The sequence below is a fragment of the Pyxicephalus adspersus genome, chromosome 1, assembly GCF_032062135.1.
Source record: "Pyxicephalus adspersus chromosome 1, UCB_Pads_2.0, whole genome shotgun sequence".
In the NCBI taxonomy this organism is placed as follows: Eukaryota; Metazoa; Chordata; class Amphibia; order Anura; family Pyxicephalidae; genus Pyxicephalus; species Pyxicephalus adspersus.
The window spans coordinates 161,329,260-161,348,205 of NC_092858.1; the positions used below are offsets into that span (position 1 = coordinate 161,329,260).

The following is an 18,946-nucleotide window of genomic DNA, read 5'->3' on the forward strand; positions in this document are numbered from 1 at the left end:
CCACCTTCTAGATTGTAAGCTCTTTGGGGCAGGGTCCTCTCATCCTCCTGTTTCATTGTCTCAATCTGTCTGTCATTTGCAACCCATCTTAATGTACAGCACTGCATAGAATGTTGGCGCTATAAAAATCATGTTCAATAATAATAATGATAAAAAATGTCCCAAATCTGGGAAGCCTTGTTGTTGTTGCTAAAAATCCCCTGCAATATAAAGTTGTTCACCCTCAGTTATCTGTGCACCATTTACCAAAATATTTACTGTTACAAAATAAAATCTTGCTGGTAAAGTATCTTTACCAACAAGAAATATGGCTGCTGCCACTACTGTCCTGGGTTTGAAAAAGTTAAACGTCTGATTGGCAGGCAGCGCAGAATTTCTTGAGTGCTTTCCACAACATATCTGAGTATGTAGATCAGGGGTTCCATCTGATTTTTTCTTGTTTGTTCCAGGTCAGTGATTTAAAAAGTTTTGAAGCAAGAAGAAACCAGGTACCGTATATTTTTGGAAAGGGGTTACCAATAGTATCCCATGTACTTCTCTCAATGGAGGTTTCCTTTAAATAATGTATTTTATCTAACTTGCCTTGGCCGAAGACTCGAGTTTCTATTAAATTCTCTTTTGGAGCGTGCTGTTTAGTTGTTAATAGCGCTAGCAGCAGACATTTATAAAACAATGTCAAGATCAGCCTGGGAAAGCCAATAAACACATTTATATATAAACACTAATTAAAAAAATGTCCGTTGCCTGCCTGCAGGAAGAATGGTATTAGCTCTTGGAATGTGAATATTAAATGATGAATCATTGTGGACTGCAGCTGAAATGTCATTAAGTGAAATTGAACAAAATATAGTTTAATAGAGTGTTTTGTCATGCAGTGTGCAGGCGCCATCTGTACGGCTGATCTGATCATGATACATTGCTTTACAATGGGCCGGGCCAATTATCATCTCTGTATTTCAGCTGGGCTTTTAGTCCATTTTATCTGTCAGGGTATATGATAGGCTTCTGATAGGCGGGCGAGCTCTGACCTGTGTTATCACTAGACCAGATAAAGGGGGATTCCCATATTAGTAGGAGTGATTGGGAGCATAGTTGAGTATGCACTACAATTCTATAGTTTAATGCAAGTCTGAAAAGGGCCTAAAACTACCAATTGGAGATAAAAAAAAAGTCCTCTATACCTGTCTGTACTACAAAAAAACAAAAAAAACAAAAATATTTTGAAACAAACCCGATTCATGCTTCCGCCTTGTCCCCAGCTATTTTTTGCGTAGACATCTTTGGGTGTAACAAGATTTTACATTCTTTCTATATATTGAAAGCTCAGCCTGTCTTTAACTTGTTGTCACACAAGTTAGGCTCACAGTACTCTAGTATTAGGAACTGCTCAGTCCTAGAAGGCTTGTCCCATCACCAATATCACTGGTCCAACTAGAAGTATGCAGGAAACATGGAAATAAAGCAGGGAAAGATTTGTGGGTGAAGAATAACCGGGTAGCTAAATGCCCCAGTTTCTGCCGATATAAAACCTTTATCTTAAGTTTTATCAGGGGGCCGAGTCAGTTCCCTTCACTTCCTGTCTTATTGACTCAACCAAAAATTGGGAAAAATCTCTCCAAAGTACAGGGAAATTTCCATCATAGAAAACTTTTATCAGAACAAATGCCCAAAACAGCTAACCCAAATAAGAACCTAAGCTCCTAACCCTCACTTGCTTTATCAAACAGTTTAGTTGGGGTCTATTTTTAAAATATGACATTCAGCAACAGTTTCTGGTGGAGAATTAGTTGCTGCTATTTAAAACACATTAATCTGGACGAATCTTCATCATAAACTTTTGCTGAATGTCAAAGTCACTGCTTTCTAAATAGACCCATAGGGAATACATATGTAGTTGAAGTAAATTGAAAATACAAGGGAAAATAAACTATTAAATATTTGTTTTGTTATAAAACAAAATGTTTTCCCATCTGCAGTGTACACATCTATTGGACTCTGCATGAAATTTTTGCAACTTTATGTTATTGATCTTCAGCAACCATAGAACAGCACAATCCAAGGTGATGAATAAATATTGTACAAGGACAGGTGATTGTTGGCCAACATTTAAGTTTGCAGGTTATGGTGACAATGCTATAGTAAAAGTTGCGGCCTTTGGAAGGTCATGCCAGGATATATACTTTGAAAGGAGGTGATGAAAAGAAAGGAAAAGGCTAATTGACATTGCAGACAAATATATATGTAACAACATATTTGGTATTAGATGCACTTAAAGATAAGCAACAAAATCTGACCATTAAAAATTTAAAACCAATGGTTTTTAAGCTTTGCGCTTCCAATCAGCATTTTGCCAGGTAGCTGTTCCAAAAATCATAAAATAAGTATCAATCAATTGACAAGAACACCTCTTACTGATAACATTATTTTGTTATTTTCTACTTAATGTTTCAAAGATGTCAGCTGAGTAGAATATGAAAAAGTGAGCAGAAGGTATACAACAGCAATATTATTATGAATTAAAATATCAGCCGAAAAAGCAGGGAGACGTTTATGGCAGATAAAGCAAAGCAAAGTTGTACACTACATAAAGCTCAACTAACATTGAAAAATAGAAGGACTTTCGACACATTAAATATGATGCAAACCCGGGCTGAGCCGTTAGAAATGAAAAGGCTTGCTTTGGAAATTCCAACACGTTTTATGTAAATAGGATTTTACTGAGGAGCCTGCAGCCTGTACTGCTGCCTGACTTAATCTGCATATCTAATGTAACAATTAACATTGTAACCACATTGCTAAATCAAAACACTCAATGCAGATATGAGGAATTGGTGTACAAATATATCATAAACTAGGCAAAAGAATACGCTGGATTTTCAGGATGGGCCATAAAAATTTGGCATTTATCACACTCCCTCAATGTCCTAAGATATAAAAATCAAGTCTTTACCTAAAAGCTACCAAGAAAACCCTCATTTTGCCTTTTCCATTGCCATCAAAGCATTTTGCCAAATTTTTGCTAAAATCCATTTTTGCCGTAATTTAGACAAAATTAAAACTTACAGTTATGGGTAAAATACCGCAGTCCCTCATTACCCTACAATTCTACAATGGATGGCTTATCCATTCTGGTCCAGTCTACAATGGTCAAGTAGAGCTGTAACTGCACAACAACCCCACCGTCTGTTTAAACTTAGCCTTATACATGATTTCTAGGTCACTGGTATTAGATTGGAGAGGAGGGGAGAGGTAAGTGCTAACTGCTAATGGTATCTCTTGCAAATCAAACCTTTAACATTGCCTATTATGAGCAAAGTACAAGCTCTCTTTAAAGGTTGCTTGATTCAACACAATGGTAATATTGTTTAGCTGTGTTTCGCAAGGTTCTTATTACAGGCTAAGCTACATTTTTCAGTGACTAATCTGTTACTGAACTAACTGATTCCATATATATCCATATACTTCTCTGGATAATACACTAGCAGTGTAGGTTATGTATGAATGAATCCTGCAAACCATGGCTTTCCATTTTTCTTCATTCTGCCCACCAAATTATGGATCCCCCAGGGGTTGGTATTGTGTTTAGAAAGGCTTCTTTATTTTTTCCCCAGATGTTAGCTTACCACAGTGTTACTTGACCTTTGGAATAACTTTCAGGTCTTCGGGGAACCCCCGCTACAATTGCTATATCCATAGCTCACAGAACATTGGCTTAGTGGTCATTGGTAAAACTGCCTCATACCTTGTTGGTCAGGGGGAAGGCTCCCACCCTTATTGATAGCTAAAAAGGTAATTGGTGTCAGTGGTAACTGACCTGAGAGTCACAAACTTCTCATTGCACAAGGAACCCCTAGCAACCTCTGGAGGAGCCTTTGGGTTCCACAAACCCTGGTTGAGAAACACTAACTTACCATCTTGTCTTTATGCTTTGTCCTTGAATATAGGTGGCATATATTTTAGCTTTGTTAATTCTGTGTTGTTCCCTTTTTGTTGACTTTAGGGGTTGATGTCAGAGCTACATGATGGCCACTAAACACTAAACTTATGAAACTAAATTTATATGGAACTGGCTTTGTGCATAGAGACAGATGTTGGAACAGAAAATGGCCTTCCCTAAACTGTTTTACACAAGATTTACACAAGCTAACAATTGTCTAAAATGATTTTGTATAGGGTAGCATTAACAAAATGCTTTATTTGAAACACCTGAACTTATTAATTTGGAGGGTCGCCTACATACTTTTAGCTATGTATACCACCTTTTTTTATAAGAGTGTTCCTCTTGATCCATTAAATAATTTATGAATTCTTTTGATCTATGCACTCTGAAAGTCCGGCACTATTTGGCTCTTTAGATCTTTCATTTGTCTTTTGTTCCTTTGAAAACACATATCAAAGTGTCACTGGACACATCTCTTTTATAGCTGACACATACTGCTAATTAACGGTTGATCTGATATGACTTTCCTTTGCTGTTATGTTTTAGTTATATTCCTTTAGTTTCTCATTATTTTGCCCACCTTTTGTGTAATAAAGCTCAATATAAAAACTGTTCAAAACTTTGCAAATGATGGGAGGACAACTACAGATACTCAAAAAGAGAGTAGATGTTGGCAGCATCAAGAAATCTAGTGTTGGAAGAGACACAAGTTTACTTCCATTTTAAGGAGAAATAAATACATTTCCAACATAATTTGTGTGGCTAAAATTAAAATCTGCTTGTCAAAAAGGGTGTTGATGGCCACCAGTATAAAACATTGTTTATCAACCTGGGATCCTGGTTGAGTTCCTCAAGAAGTTGCTAGGGGTTTCTTGAGCAATGAGAGGTTTGTGACTTTCAGGTCAGTTTAAGCGACCAATACTATCTTTGGCAATCTGTAAGGATGACATTCTTCCAAATGGCCACAATGTAAGAGGCATTCTTCCTAATGACCACCATACTAATGTACCGGGGCCTGTGAATATAGTAGATATAGCAGAGGTTCCCAAAGACCTAAAAGTTATTTCAAATAGTTAAAAAGGTCTAGGAACACGGTGTTAATGTAGAGGGAAGGTATAGTGTGTTCTTAGTGAGTGCAAAGTTTGTAATTTTAGGCTATGTTCAATGTGGTAGTGAGGTTGTGGCGTGGTTAATTCTTCCTCCAACCAATGTTCCACTCATACTACACACCCATGTAGTGTCCCATCTGTGGCCACCCAGAGAAATGAATGGGGGCAGATCAGGGGGAGACCGAGTACCACCCACTGCAGCCTGATTGATAAAAATCAGCACTGTGGTGTGGACAGCTAAGTGGCTGGTAAGGTTCCTGACACTGGAAGCCTCACAGGAAACGATGTCCTGACTGCCAGTATATGAACATATCTTTAAACATTTCCTACTCTATCCAGAATAAAAGTTATGATTTAGATTTTAATAAATTTTTAATAAAACTTTACTGTTCCCAGTGTAGAAAATTATATACTGTAGGCTACCATTGCTGAGTTTCTGATAAATGCCTATTATTTTGCTATCATGGTGATCAAATGGATTCAATATTTTGTCAATCACTGACCCAGTGCGGATGAGCAGTTTTGACTTTTCTTGACCATTTTCTTGGTTTGTAATTTAGGAAGTATTGAAACCACAGCTTACCACCAACTAAAAGTCTTAGAAATAGATCAGAAATAGCAAATCTTTTTTTTCTGCTCGTTTTCTTTAAAGCTGTTTTTTAATCTTGCTCAAGGTTTAGCTTTTAGCGATATCTAATTCTGAATCAACCAGGTTCTCTAAAACATATTGGTAAAAGGAATATTTTATCACCATTATGACAGTTTCACAATAAACAACATAGATTCCCGGCTGCCTGTGTACTGACCTGTCACTGCCTACTCTTTAAATTTTCTCCTGTTGGGTCTTGAGATAATTATCATGAAGATTGATGGCACAGACTAGCCGTATTGAAAACACTGCACTATTCCGAAACAAGGACCTTCTTCTTCTGCCTGGTATAGAGAATCTGTCATACTGTAACCCTCAACAAACAGGCCACGATCTAAAGTGATTTATCAAAAGTACATCAACTTTTCATAGTGTCAGAAGACGCCTGTCTCTGTAAATAACCATTATAATCTGATTACTAGTGTATTGGTGACATTTTTTACTGCCCACAAGTCTGCTTGGAAGTGGGAGTCATAAAAAGACATAACAAACTAAAGCTAAACTCCAGGCAAACAGCTAAAAGCAAAGATAAATACACGTACAAGCACTGTTTTACTTGAGCAAGGAATTTTATGAATTATCCAATCAATCCTGGCACACATTACAGTCAGTTTGATTATATCAATTGCTGGTTAGGAATACAGATGCATTCTATTCATGCCCAATCTGCTGCTTGGACATTTAAAAAGCATCAGGAGACTGAGAAAGAGGTCATGCCTTCCTACTTTTCTTTCTCCTCTTACTGATATTTATTTGTCAGCATGTCACACTTACCTCTTCCTCAGGCAGATGCCTTTCCCCTCCACATGAGGGCAGTTTTGACTCTGGGCGTGCCTCTGCTCCCAAGTTTTATCAGTTTTGCCCATCCAGCTGGCCAATCAGGAAATAGCCTCTTAACCATCCCTGGCTATTTAGCTAGCTCAAGCACAGCATTCAGTGTTCCTGCAACGTGTCTCCACCAGTGCCGAGCCCAAGCTCTTTTGAGCACTTCCTGTATACTTGTTGGTTAATTCAGTGTTTCCCCTTTCCAGCGCCTGTACTAACCCCTTGTTGCCAAGTCTGTTGTTTCCAGGTAATTCCCTAGTGCTGTTCCAGTGTTCCTCTATGCTTGTGGATATTCTTGTGTCATCTGTGCCTTATGTTGCTTCCAGTGTCCCCTGTTTACCCTGTGTCTGCAGTGGCCCCTGTGTCACTGGTGTCTATTTCCTGGATCCCTGGTTTTTGACCCCTGGCTTGTGACCTGACCTCTCTTGCTTGACCTGCCTTGGCCCCAACCTTCATTGACAATTCTTCTGCCTTGTGATTTGGTACCATGTATCTGCCTGCCCACCCTGGTGGGGCCAGGGACCACAACCTGGCAGTAACCAGCAGCGCAAAATCCTCACCACTAGAGGCTCTGGAGAAGACCTGGTTGCCGCTTAGACTCTGCGCTTTGGACCTTCCCAGGGCTCATGTCATTTTTGTGCAAGTTGTAGCGCCCCCTAGTGGCTCTGTCTCCTCAAATTTTCTGATAGGAGCAAATTTACCTTATATACTCAAATATAAATCAAGATACCTGCTATAAACCAAGAATATACTTTCACTTTAAGATCATTAAAATAGACAAGTGGCACTATTTGCCTCCAGAGGAAAAGAGATTTAATTTGTGAATATGGAAGGGATTCTTGGTGATATGTGGAATAGAGAATACGTTCTAGCCAGGCAGTACATCATTTTTTGAACACATTCCTAAATGTACAGAATATAGTTTACATTAGCATAAAAAATACTCTAGGGACTGTTGATTCAGGGAAAATCAGATTGTTTTAGGTGGCCAAATAAGGATTTTCCTCCAGTTGAAGCAAACTGAACCATGCTTTATGGAGGTGTTGCCTTTTTCTGATTCCACTGGTTCTGTAGGGATCTTTATATGCAGGTATTTAATTCATTTATATATTCATTTTTTAATTGTTTGATTCTGATGGACGATGTCATTCTAACATTCCAGCCATTATCATTATCATGGGTATTATCATTTTTAATTGCAGGGAGTTTAGAATAAGAAGAGCAGGCAGATAACATAAATAGAATAAATTATACCAGAAGGGCCATGGGTGGTACATTGATGTGATGGCATACAGGCACGAAGAGAGATGTGAGAACATCAGGCACAAGAATCTATGTACTGTATTAAAGCAATTTGCACAACAATAAACTAATAATCACTGAGAACAGATGTTTTCTGAGCGGCTGTGTTTCATTTCAAGCAGTAGGAAATACGATCTGGAGGTAGATCAGTGTGGAAATGTTGCTTAAAGGAACCTCCAACTTTTACGGATGATAGGTCAGGTTAGGGCATGTGGGAATAAGGAGAAGGATTTTAGGGTGTGTGTGTGTGGGGGGGTGAAAGGCGTTATATAGTCAAGTGGGTTAGGTGGATTAGGAAATTAGGTGAGAAAGAAAGTATGAGGGAAGGAAAGTATGGAAGAGTAGAAAAGATAGACAGATAGGGCAAGGAAGAGAAGTAGGGGACCTCTCAGAGGGAGGGACCCAGTGGGGAGAGGAAAGATCTCTTCAGGGTTTGGGCATTTGTAGATTGAGGAAAATATTATCTGAATTGTGTAGTAAACAAAATGTCAATCTAGTAAAACTAGGTTTTGCTAAATTTCCCCCTGTGCTTGTGTAAGAAAGAGATAGGATCTTCCACATGGGGTAGATGGACTGGAGAACATACTGATCACAACACATGCTCTTGAAGACAATTTTATTAGACATGGAGTATGACCTTCTGAGAATACAAATACCAATGTTGGGGGAGGATTGTAGGTACATATAGTGGGCGTAAGAGGTTTGGGGTATTGTGCCATCAAGATAACAGTTTAAATCCTGTTCTGTGGGTTTTGTTGGAGATTGAGGATTTGTAATCAAGTAAGAAGTTACGCTCTATTTGGGAGTGGGTGAAAGTCTGTTGCCATTTCAGAATTTAGGAAGCTGAGAATTTCCCCTATTTATTCTTGAATGAAAGATAGAGTAAAAGATAACATACAGGTACTGTACGTCTCATATTGTAAACGTGTGCAGAAATTAGGATAATGGCTGTCATTACACCGCTTCTTCCCCTTTATTCCAATACCTAACTAATTATTCTTTTCCTGTCTACGATGTCTACACAAGAGAGTTTTTTTTAAATATATATATTGAATGCACATATAATCTTACTAGCAAGCCGTACCCAATCCAAAACAGGTATAGATGGGTTGGGTGGCAGGTATCATAATAGGGGGAGGAGGGGAAATTGGGCCAGGCATGGTGGGGTTAATGGCAAAGTACCAGTTGATAGGGAGGATAAGGGTCAGAGGCAGGTGCAGTGAATATAGTGGTGAATATTCCTTTGCAGTTGTGATAAAACTAAGAAAGGAGGGGTAGGGGGAAGTTTGGGAGAGTGTCAAATGCAGGAATAGCAGAGGGGCATTTGGCAGAATGGAAGGGGAAAGGTGGGTGGAGATAACTGTGTGCTGAGATAGGCAGGGGAATTTATCAAAGTTGTAAGTGCATTTAGGGTGGGACTGGGTGGGGGGGTATATGTGTTTGGCACAGAGATACCATTGACATTGGAACATTTGGTGTCAAACCCCCTGAAGGGCGTTCCTAGGATTATATATATTATATTATTATATTATGTATATTATATATATCTAGGGCACTGTTGGGCATGCTGCGAGGGGTATGGTTAAATAAAGAAGGATGGTTAGGGTTTAAATTTTGTTGCTGGTGTTCACTCCACAATGTAATTCCTGCACCACAACCCCCTCATGCTGCTATTAGTACGTAAACTAATTACTACATAGAAGTCCAGAGCTGAGACTGTTGAAATGAAGGGTCTCTAACCCTAAATATTTTATTCTCCTTTAAAAAAGAGTGACAGGGGTAATTCATATTTTTAAAAAATCCAGTCTTTCTCCTTTTATGTGCATTGAGACCCAGGACAAACATTTTGTTCTTACAAATAAGTGTGTTGGCATTTAGTTCCTGCAGCAGATAACTGCTGCCCTATAAACACTATTCCCTCATCATGTGTTATTAACAGCTCACCATCTCTACTGACAGCAGCCTTGTGTTTCGGCAGCCTGATTATTACCAAACTCATTTCACTAAATTGACTTCTTAATTTCTAAAAAAAGAATATTTTATGACAAATTACAAATTGGAATATAGCTGAGAACCTTCAAGTACCTAAAGATTAAAATTCCTAATAAAACCTGAAAAATTATCATAATAATGATATTCAGTGTAAATGTTAATTTTGAATGTTTAATTTGGAACTTGGATACATTTATATCTTGTTAGCTTATTAGAGACTTTTAGATCTTCTGTACCAGATTGTAAGAGCTGTCACAGCAATCGACCTGAATAAACAAAACTCTTTTTATGTAAGTTTAACCCAGATGATAAGAGTCAACACATCTGGCAAGTCTGCATTGCTGTTTGTGCCCTCATTGGATTAATATGAACTTTATGTCCTGGTGAAACCAAGACCAAGAAATGACAGGGTGTGTAGATAGAGCAAAGAAAGCAGCAAACCCTTCATCAATCTACTAAGTAAATGAGATTTTATTGCTGTACTTTTTTGATCGATTTCCTATCCCAATTGCTCCTGGATGTGTAATTCTCTGTCACTGGAACAGGACCAAAGTATAAGTATCCTCCATCTAAAGTAAACTAAAGAATGGACATAGACTTAGGTGTCCATGGACACAGTAAAATTGCACATCTTGGGACAAATATATACTTTATGACCTCTACATATCTTTTTCTGCCCTTTGGTACATTGACCTGTGCTATGAGATTGAGCGTTAAGTGTGAGTTAAGGGGACAAACCCCACTGCCAAAATAACAAAGTCCTCATAGATTTATAGGTGACTTGCCTAATACATTCTGCTTCTGCTCACAACATAAATTAGATTGCAATGTCAAACCCCATGCTCTCCTGAATTTTTGGATCTCCCGTATGTTTGGAACCTCACATCTTCTACAAAACACACCCTTTACTGGCAAATGTAAAACATTACCTATACATACATGAAAAACAGTGCCAAAGCAAGTACAACTGCCATCTGGACTAATATGGAACTACAGGCCTTCTGTGATTTTTACTCATGCTGTTAGTTATCCCATTTTGTCTACAAGATTTAACATATTTGGTATTATTACAAGAAGAAAATTACCAGCCACTCTTAGTCAGGGTTCACTGGAGCCCTATGGTTGCCCTAGAAGTTGACAGGGGTTCCTTGAATGGTGGCTGATTGTCCTTCACAAGATGGTGTCGGCAAAGTTCCAAGGACAACACCTTTGGCAGAGCCAGCTACATGAAACCACAGACCTTTTTAGCTGTCTGTAAAGGAGGTATTCTGACCAATGGAACCCAATGCAAACAGTGATTTATCTGCTGACCTATTATAACAGGCACTCCATGAACTCTGAGCAGACATATGAGCCCCTTACAAAGTCTTATTTTTACTGCAAATCGTCCTAATTTTAACAAAGAAATGGTGGTATTTACTCTTACTCCAGAATCTTGTGCCAGCTTAATTCATTCTCTTTTTATGGTCTCCATTAATACAGAGATCCTTGTACAGCAACAGCTTGTGGAGGGAGATATAAAATGGCCGGTCATTAAAAACTGTTTCTCAGTCATGCTACTTTGCACATTAACTGCTGGCACTGGGGACAGGAGAGAATTTAAGATAAATCAACAACATGAAAGAAGCTAGAAGTCAGACTTATAGAGACATTTTTAGTGATGGCTGCTGGTAAGAGCAAGTAGCATTTAATCAACTTTACAAAGGAGCATAAAACCCTATAAGACATAGTTGGTCCAGCGGAAGGCAAAAATAACCCTGGTACAATTTGCTTCAACAGGAGCAAAAAAAATCCTTCCTGATTCCATGAGACAGTCTGATGTTCCCTCATTCAACAGTCTCTGTTATTTTTACTTTAAAGCCTTAATCCCCAGTTATATTCTGTGCTTCTAGAAATAATCCAGCTTTTTCCTAAAGCAATCTATAGTAGTTGCTGAAACTACTTCCTGAGGGAGCCGAATCCACATTTTCACAGACCTTACAGTGAAGAATCCCTTCCTTATCCGGAGCTTTAATTTATTTTCCTCCAGACGCAAAGAGTGCCCTCTTGTTCTTTGTAATGATCTCAAAGTGAATAATGGGGAAGAGAGTTCTCTATATGGACCATTTATATATTTATACAGGGTGATCATATCATTAAACGATCATATAATAAACGTCTCTTCTCAAGGGAGAATAGATTCAGTTCAGCTAATCTCTCCTCATAGCTGAGCTCCTCCATTCCTTTTATTAGTTTAGTTGTCCTTCTCTGCACTCTCTCCAATTCCACAATGTCCTTTTTGTGAACTGGTGCCCAAAACTGGACTGTATATTCCAGATGTGGTCTGACCATTGCTTTGTACAGGGGCAGGATTATGTCTCCATCTCTGCAGTCTATTCCTCTTTTAGTACAAGAAAGTACTTTGCTAGCTTTAGATATTGCAGCTTGGCCTTTCTATGCTTTTATTAAGTCTATGATCTACCAGAACCCCCAGATCCTTTTCCATTTCTGACTCCCCCAAATGTATTCCCCCTAGACAGTATGAAGCATGCATGTTGTTAGCTTCAATCTTTGTTGGGCTGTTTCAGGGAAACGCATTGCCATTGGCATTGGTTCATTAGTATGAGGAAGCTGTAACTATAACCTCACCGTCAGTCTGAACATTGCCTAACATATGTGCCACCCTCTTTCATTCTCACTCTCTTTCTGGGACAGAACCCCAGCAAGGTCCTTACATTTCACCCGTGCCTTTAGAATAGGGCAGCACATCACCCGTCTCTGTTTCTTAGGCCTTCTAAATCCTGCTGCTTCCTTTGTGGTGCCATGCATCTATCAACGCTCTTCCCCTACTTAGGTATTCACAAACCAGGTGGCAAAGAACAATGGCACCCACATGACTCCTTTTTACTATGAAGTCTTTATTGGAGAGTTATTATGTAGAATGAACATCACCAATTCTCCATTGCATTATGGGTAATTTTGGTTTCCTGATATGGTCGCTTTAATCAGTGGGGTTGACAGTTTCTTCCTCATGTACTGTAAAATGAAGCAAAACTTAAATTGCTGTGTGTATTTCTTGCATTTTTTTGTGGCACCAAATTCCTACTTCAAGTCTCTAGATAGGATTTTGCAGGTACCTAAATGAATTTGATTTTTTTTTCTATTCATAAAATATTATGTATTGTAATGTTTTTTTCTTTGTTTTGTTTTCTTCTTGTTGGTGTGGTTGATGCATTAAAATAAACATGTAATCTCCATGACGAAAAGTTCTTCAAATAAAGCTGGTTGGCAAAACGCATAAAGGACGAGAAACCAGATGAAGCTGTTAATGGAGAGATTGCAGGATCCTGTTTAAGAACTGAAGATAAAAGATTTGAATATTGTGCTTTGTTTACATATTTATTTTTTCATTCATTAAATAAATGGTGAATTTTTATGAATAAAAATCAAAATGTATTTAGGTACCTGCAAAATCCTATTTAGAGACTTGATTTAGGAGTTTAGTGATACAATTGGAGATGTGGTACCAGTACTGTCTCTTCCATTCAATAAATTAATGTCTTTTATTTTTTGAAACAGCATGTAAAGATCAAACATCAGCAATGTACATGACTTCTCAATCTGGCACTGGCTTCTGTACCAATATAGCCCTAAAATATCACTCTTTCTATATAGTCATGGATGGAAAAATTGGGTTGACCGCCGCTCATATTGGAAATAGTTTCTGTTTTTTAAACTATGCTATATTGAGTGTCCATTTTTGCCCTAGGGTAATACTCACCATTCCTCTTCTACCCATTGTTCTTAACCATGAGCAGAAGAGGATTGTGATGGAAGGCACCTTTCAGCACAGAGTATGTTGTGGCTCAGGGATTACCTAGCAGCTAAAGAAGTTTCACAGTGGACCAGAGACATGGGGGAGCCAATTCAAACCTGATAATATTACATTAACAAATTATTTTATCTATTAGGTGTCTCTCTTTTATTGTCAGTATTGTTGCTGTAGGCTGGTGGGTGGTTGTATTGGTACCAAGGTGCTTCTTAAGTTCCAGCACAGTAGGAGGAAGGATTTAGATTTGTGCTGGGATTGAAAAGCTGTGAGGATAAGGTTTGGGAAATCCAAACATGGAGCGCTGCAGGCAGATAGGGATATGGCGGAGGAGACAATTTTGGTGTTTGGTTTAAGACTGTGAATATATTTTCTTCTGTCCTTAGACTCGCTACACTAAGTGTTAATGCAGATGGGACAGTTTAAACCACTATCCACTGATACCAACGCATGATTTCCCTTATGGAGAAAGGGAAAAATGCTGCATGAAGAGCATGGGTACCCCCTCTACCTGCCGAAGCCAATGCATGGTTCCCCCAATGGGAAAGGTGGGACACTGATTCAGGAAGAATAAGGGTACCCCAACACACCTACTGGCATGCATTATTCCTATTTTTGGGGATAAGTAGACACTGCTTTATAAATGGTGGGAGCAGTAAAGACTTCAAAAGTGGGTGGCAGAAGGGTATTTAAACATTTTGCAATTGACCCTAGTGATACCCCCCTGCCACTCCACTTATATAGACTATGAAGAATTAATACACAAAAATGATTACCATATTGCAAACCCAGAATAGTTTTTTGTTATTTTCAGCACAACTTTTGACAAATATTCTTTCTTTCCCTAAAAACACAAGGCAATCATTTAGAGGTTGGGTAAAATGTTTAGGAAAGTATAACCCCAATTAAATCTGAATAGAATATATTATATGGAAGTCTTTTTTATTGAAAAATAGGGACACCTGTGAAGTGAGGAGGGACAGAGTGATTTTAATTTAAAAGAGGGACATTTTGGAGTTATGCTGCTTTGTATTTGCAACCCTTTCTCTCATTTTTATTTCTTTCACAACAATTACGTTGGATAATTATTTTGAAATTTAGTCCAAATGCAATTTGAGTCTCACAATAAAACTCATGCAGTGCATTATCACTGTGCTAACCAGAAATAAATATAATGGTGCGTGCAATGTACTTAATGTACAAAAGAACATAAGCCTATTAATTCCTAACAGCAATGGGATAAAATGAGACACTCATGCAGCGAGGCCACGGCTGCCGCAAACAGCCATGTGAATGAACATCAATGCTGAGTGTATCAAGGTAGACCATTATGAGAAGTGGAATATTTGAAAAAATACAGCAGCTTGAGTTTTTTATGTTGTGGTAAATGGAGCTCTTTGCCAGAGGTGCAGCATGTAACTGTATTAGGGAATTGTGCTGCACTACCTGTATTTCAAAGCACACGTGTAATGTACTATCAGGCATAATGCTGCTAAAGTGAACCTGTCATGAAATAATTACTAGGTGCTACGATAAATGGCCTTCCTTTTTGTTAACCCTTTTATTACTTTGATACACTGACCCTACATGTAGAATCAGACACAGTAATGTTAAAGGAAACCTTTATTTAGAATATATGCATGATGCCAACACTGTACTCTGATTTTAAAAGTACTAGTAGTCTGGCTTAACCTAATTTTACACAGTGAAACCTCATTGTTGTCTAGTTTTGGTCAGAATAAAAAAGTAGTTAATACTATAGAAAAAAAGCCTTCTCATACAGGAATGTTTATCTACAATTGATACAGAAGGAGAAAAAAAATATTTTAGTGCATATTTCTATTTGGCCCAACAAAGGTGGAGCAAGGCTCCAACAAAAAATACAAATTCAAATCCCCAAAGGCAATTAGATATTACTCCTATTGTGTGTTACTTCCCCCACCTCCTAGATTGTAAGCTCTTTGGGACAGGGTCCTCTCCTCCTGTGTCACTGTCTGTATCTGTCTGTCATTTGCAACCCATATTTAATGTAGAGCGCTGCATAATATGTTGGTGCTATATAAATCCTGTTTAAAGGGACGGACAGACTGATCTGCGGGATTGAAGGTAGGTGTAGTTATATTCTTTTAGGATAGTTTTGGGTTTACTTCTGCTTTATTATTATTATTAATAATAATAATAATAATAATAATAATAATAATAACAAAAATAGTAAGAATTAAGCACTATACCTGTCCTTTGATATCAAGTGACAATGAATTCGTTTGTTTTTTAATTAGTTTGTACAAATCGCTATATATGGACCATTTATGTATGATGTTTAACATCTGAAGAAAAGTTTTAGTACTAGACTAGATGACGATTTCCCAGCTTGGACTTCCACTGGGATTTTGCTTTAAGACAAGCTTCCATTACAAGAGTTCAGTTCTCTTGGACTTGACCAAAGTGTTGCCCACTGGCTTTCTCAGGATCTCTGCACTTGATGTCTCGGTGGTCCTCCTGCCACACATATTACAGGGGGCTTTTCTTCCTTCTGCTAGAGTTTCCAGTCATTATACCTTCACTGAATTGTGTGTATGTATGTATGTATTAAAAATCCATTCAAGCCTATTGCCTATTGAACCTATCAATCATCATCATGTTGAGATTTGTACCAGCTGTGCTCAGGTAAAAGTAATTTGAAGAAAGTTACTGTTTGCATAGCCAATTCAGGTTTTCATCACTAGGCACTTGTCTTGGAAAATCTACATTACTGGAAATGTTCATTTATTCTCTCAGCTTCTTATTGCTGATGCTCTTTTTCAACCTTGAGCCTGATTTATTAAAGCTAAAAACTGGTGGGTATCATGGGTGATCCAGCAAGACTGGAATTGATGTTTAAAGTTTTTGCAACATTGGGCTTGATTTATTAAAGCGCTTCAAGACTGGTGAAAATAGACTATGATTATCCAGTGAATTTGGAATGGATGTTTTTAGCCTGCACCAGATCCATTCTAGGTTTGCTGGGACACTCAGGTTCTCCCCTGATAATCCATTGTCTCGAGCCTTGGAGAGCTTTATAAAATCCCGCCCGTTGTCATATTCATAGGTTTATTTTATTTACAGTGCATTTTTTTTACCATAACTTGCACAACTATTAGACTATGGTCATTAAGTAACATATAAATATATACTGTAGATAGTGGGGAACCAAATTGGGCATCTGAAACCACAAAATCAGAGTTATTAAGCACTAAAGATCTATATGGTGGGTGTGCAAAGCTTAAAAATGGTTGTCCTAAAAAAAAGGAGAAAAAATAATTTTAACAAATAAGTTGATTAAAAATACATTGTCATTGCTCAATGTTTCAAATCTTCCAGGTTTAGGGTTAGTCTTTGTTTATTATCAAATTTTTAAGATCAAAGACCCATTGGAGCTGATTTATTAAAGCTCTCCATGGCTAGGGAAGATACACTTTCATCATTAAAGCTGGGTGATCCAGCAAACCTGGAATTGATTTATTAAAAGATAATTTGCTATTTGTTAGCAAATGTTTTCAATCCTGCACCATATACATTCCAGGTTTGATGGATAACCCAGGTTCACTGATGAAAATGTATCTTCTCCAGCCATGGAGAGCTTTAATAAAATCAGGCCCATTGACTCAGAGGAAGTGGGTGCAACAATAAAAGCCACTTTCTACCACCACAGGAGAAGTGGAAGGTACTATACCAATATCAGACCAACCAGAATATACAATACATACAAAAGTATGTATATAGGATTTTTTTATGTGGAAGGGGTAAGAGGTTTAAAAAAATTAAAAATTCTGCCTTTATCTGCCTTTGAGTTTTACATTCCTAAAACTCATAACTATTTCACCCACAATAAATTTAATTTACAATATTATTGTTTCATTTAACAGTTTTATGAAATAAAGACACAACTCTCATTACATCCCATTTTTTTTTTTAAATTTATTTATGTAACACAGTGTAGAAAGCTATTAGTTCATAAGCAATGATTCTGTACAATCATCCAGCAGAAAGTTGTCATTTTGTAAGGAATCTCTGCTAATTTTGTATATATTTTTTTTGAAACCAGCAGGGCACTTTTTTTTTCTCCCTTAAAAAAGTGCTTAGAATTATCAGAGACACAACAAACAACCCCGTAAAAGCCAGGCGATCTGGAAACACATTGTGTTCCCTGGGACCATCCAGCGCTGGTGGGGTTAAAGCTCCAAAGGTACATGGAAAAGAAAAAAATATTTATATATATACTTTTTTTGTTCAATTTTTTTAATTCCATTTTGCAACTCCTAAAGTGTGCACATAAAACAGGCACAAAAAAACAAATGTGTAATCTCCATGATTTTCTACACCACTAAACACAGCAGTACAATCTGTACAATAACACGGTAGAGAAAAAAAAGAAATTGAGCATGGAATTTAAAAAAAAAAATAATAAAAAATAAAATTAGATTTACTTTTGAAAATGCATAGCGGAGGTGAAAAAATGATTAGGCATTAAAAAAAAAAAAAAAAAAAAAAAAAAGAAAAAAGCAGCAAAACCTCACGTACACAGAAGAATGCATCCCCAATCGTTTGTAAAGCAATTTTCAACCAGGACTGATTTTTTTTTTTTGTCACAACTCACAAGAATAATATACAACCGGTTTTTAGGATCTACATGATAAATAATCAGGAGAGGCAGCTACTCATGCACTAGATTAAAGACAGCTAATCTCTTTACAGTACACAAAAAACATTCATCGAATTATGTTATGTAAAGACAGAGAGATGTTAAGAGAATACATTACAGATTTGAGTTTATTAGTTCAAGCATCTACTTTTGTTACAGCACAGCTGTCAAAAGGCGGAAATGGGTAAATAATAAAACAGTGTTTTTTCTCCCTTTTTTTTGTATTATTCTCTCAACATGACCTTTTTTTTTAATTTTGTTTCTATATTTATATATGTATAGAGTGGAACACCGATGGGCAGTGAAGCAATCAATTTGCTGTCCGAGACCAGAGGCTGCTGTGGTGTTCTCAGTTCTGCATCTGTTCGAAGAACTTGTAGGTTGGGTTTTCATAGCCGTTCTGCTGCATTTTGGTCAGGTGGCGCTCCTCAGGGGTAACAGCAGCATCAACCTGTAAGAACAGAGCAGAGGGGTAGCTAAATATTTTGTGGAAGCTAGAGCAATACCTGTAAAAGCAAGACCCATTTATGAAGATAAGAGATGGGTTAATGGCCGGCAATCCCACTCTGTGCGCCACCACAGTATAGTGTGCCCTGCTTATTCTCTCCGCTGGCAATGCTTGCAAAGGCAGAGGAGATTG

At 37.7% G+C, this 18,946-nt stretch overlaps 1 protein-coding gene across 2 annotated transcripts in view; it reads right to left on the reverse strand.

Moving 5' to 3' along the window:
• Nucleotides 1–17,562: 17,562 nt before the first annotated feature.
• APP (amyloid beta precursor protein) overlaps nucleotides 17,563–18,946 on the reverse strand; it is a 57,111-nt gene continuing 55,727 nt past the window's right edge. For both annotated transcript variants that reach the window (XM_072397988.1, XM_072397983.1), the window contains one exon: nucleotides 17,563–18,757. In XM_072397988.1, coding sequence (XP_072254089.1) covers nucleotides 18,656–18,757 — 102 coding nt within the window. In that variant the 3' untranslated portion in view covers nucleotides 17,563–18,655. The remainder of the gene's footprint in view (nucleotides 18,758–18,946) is intronic.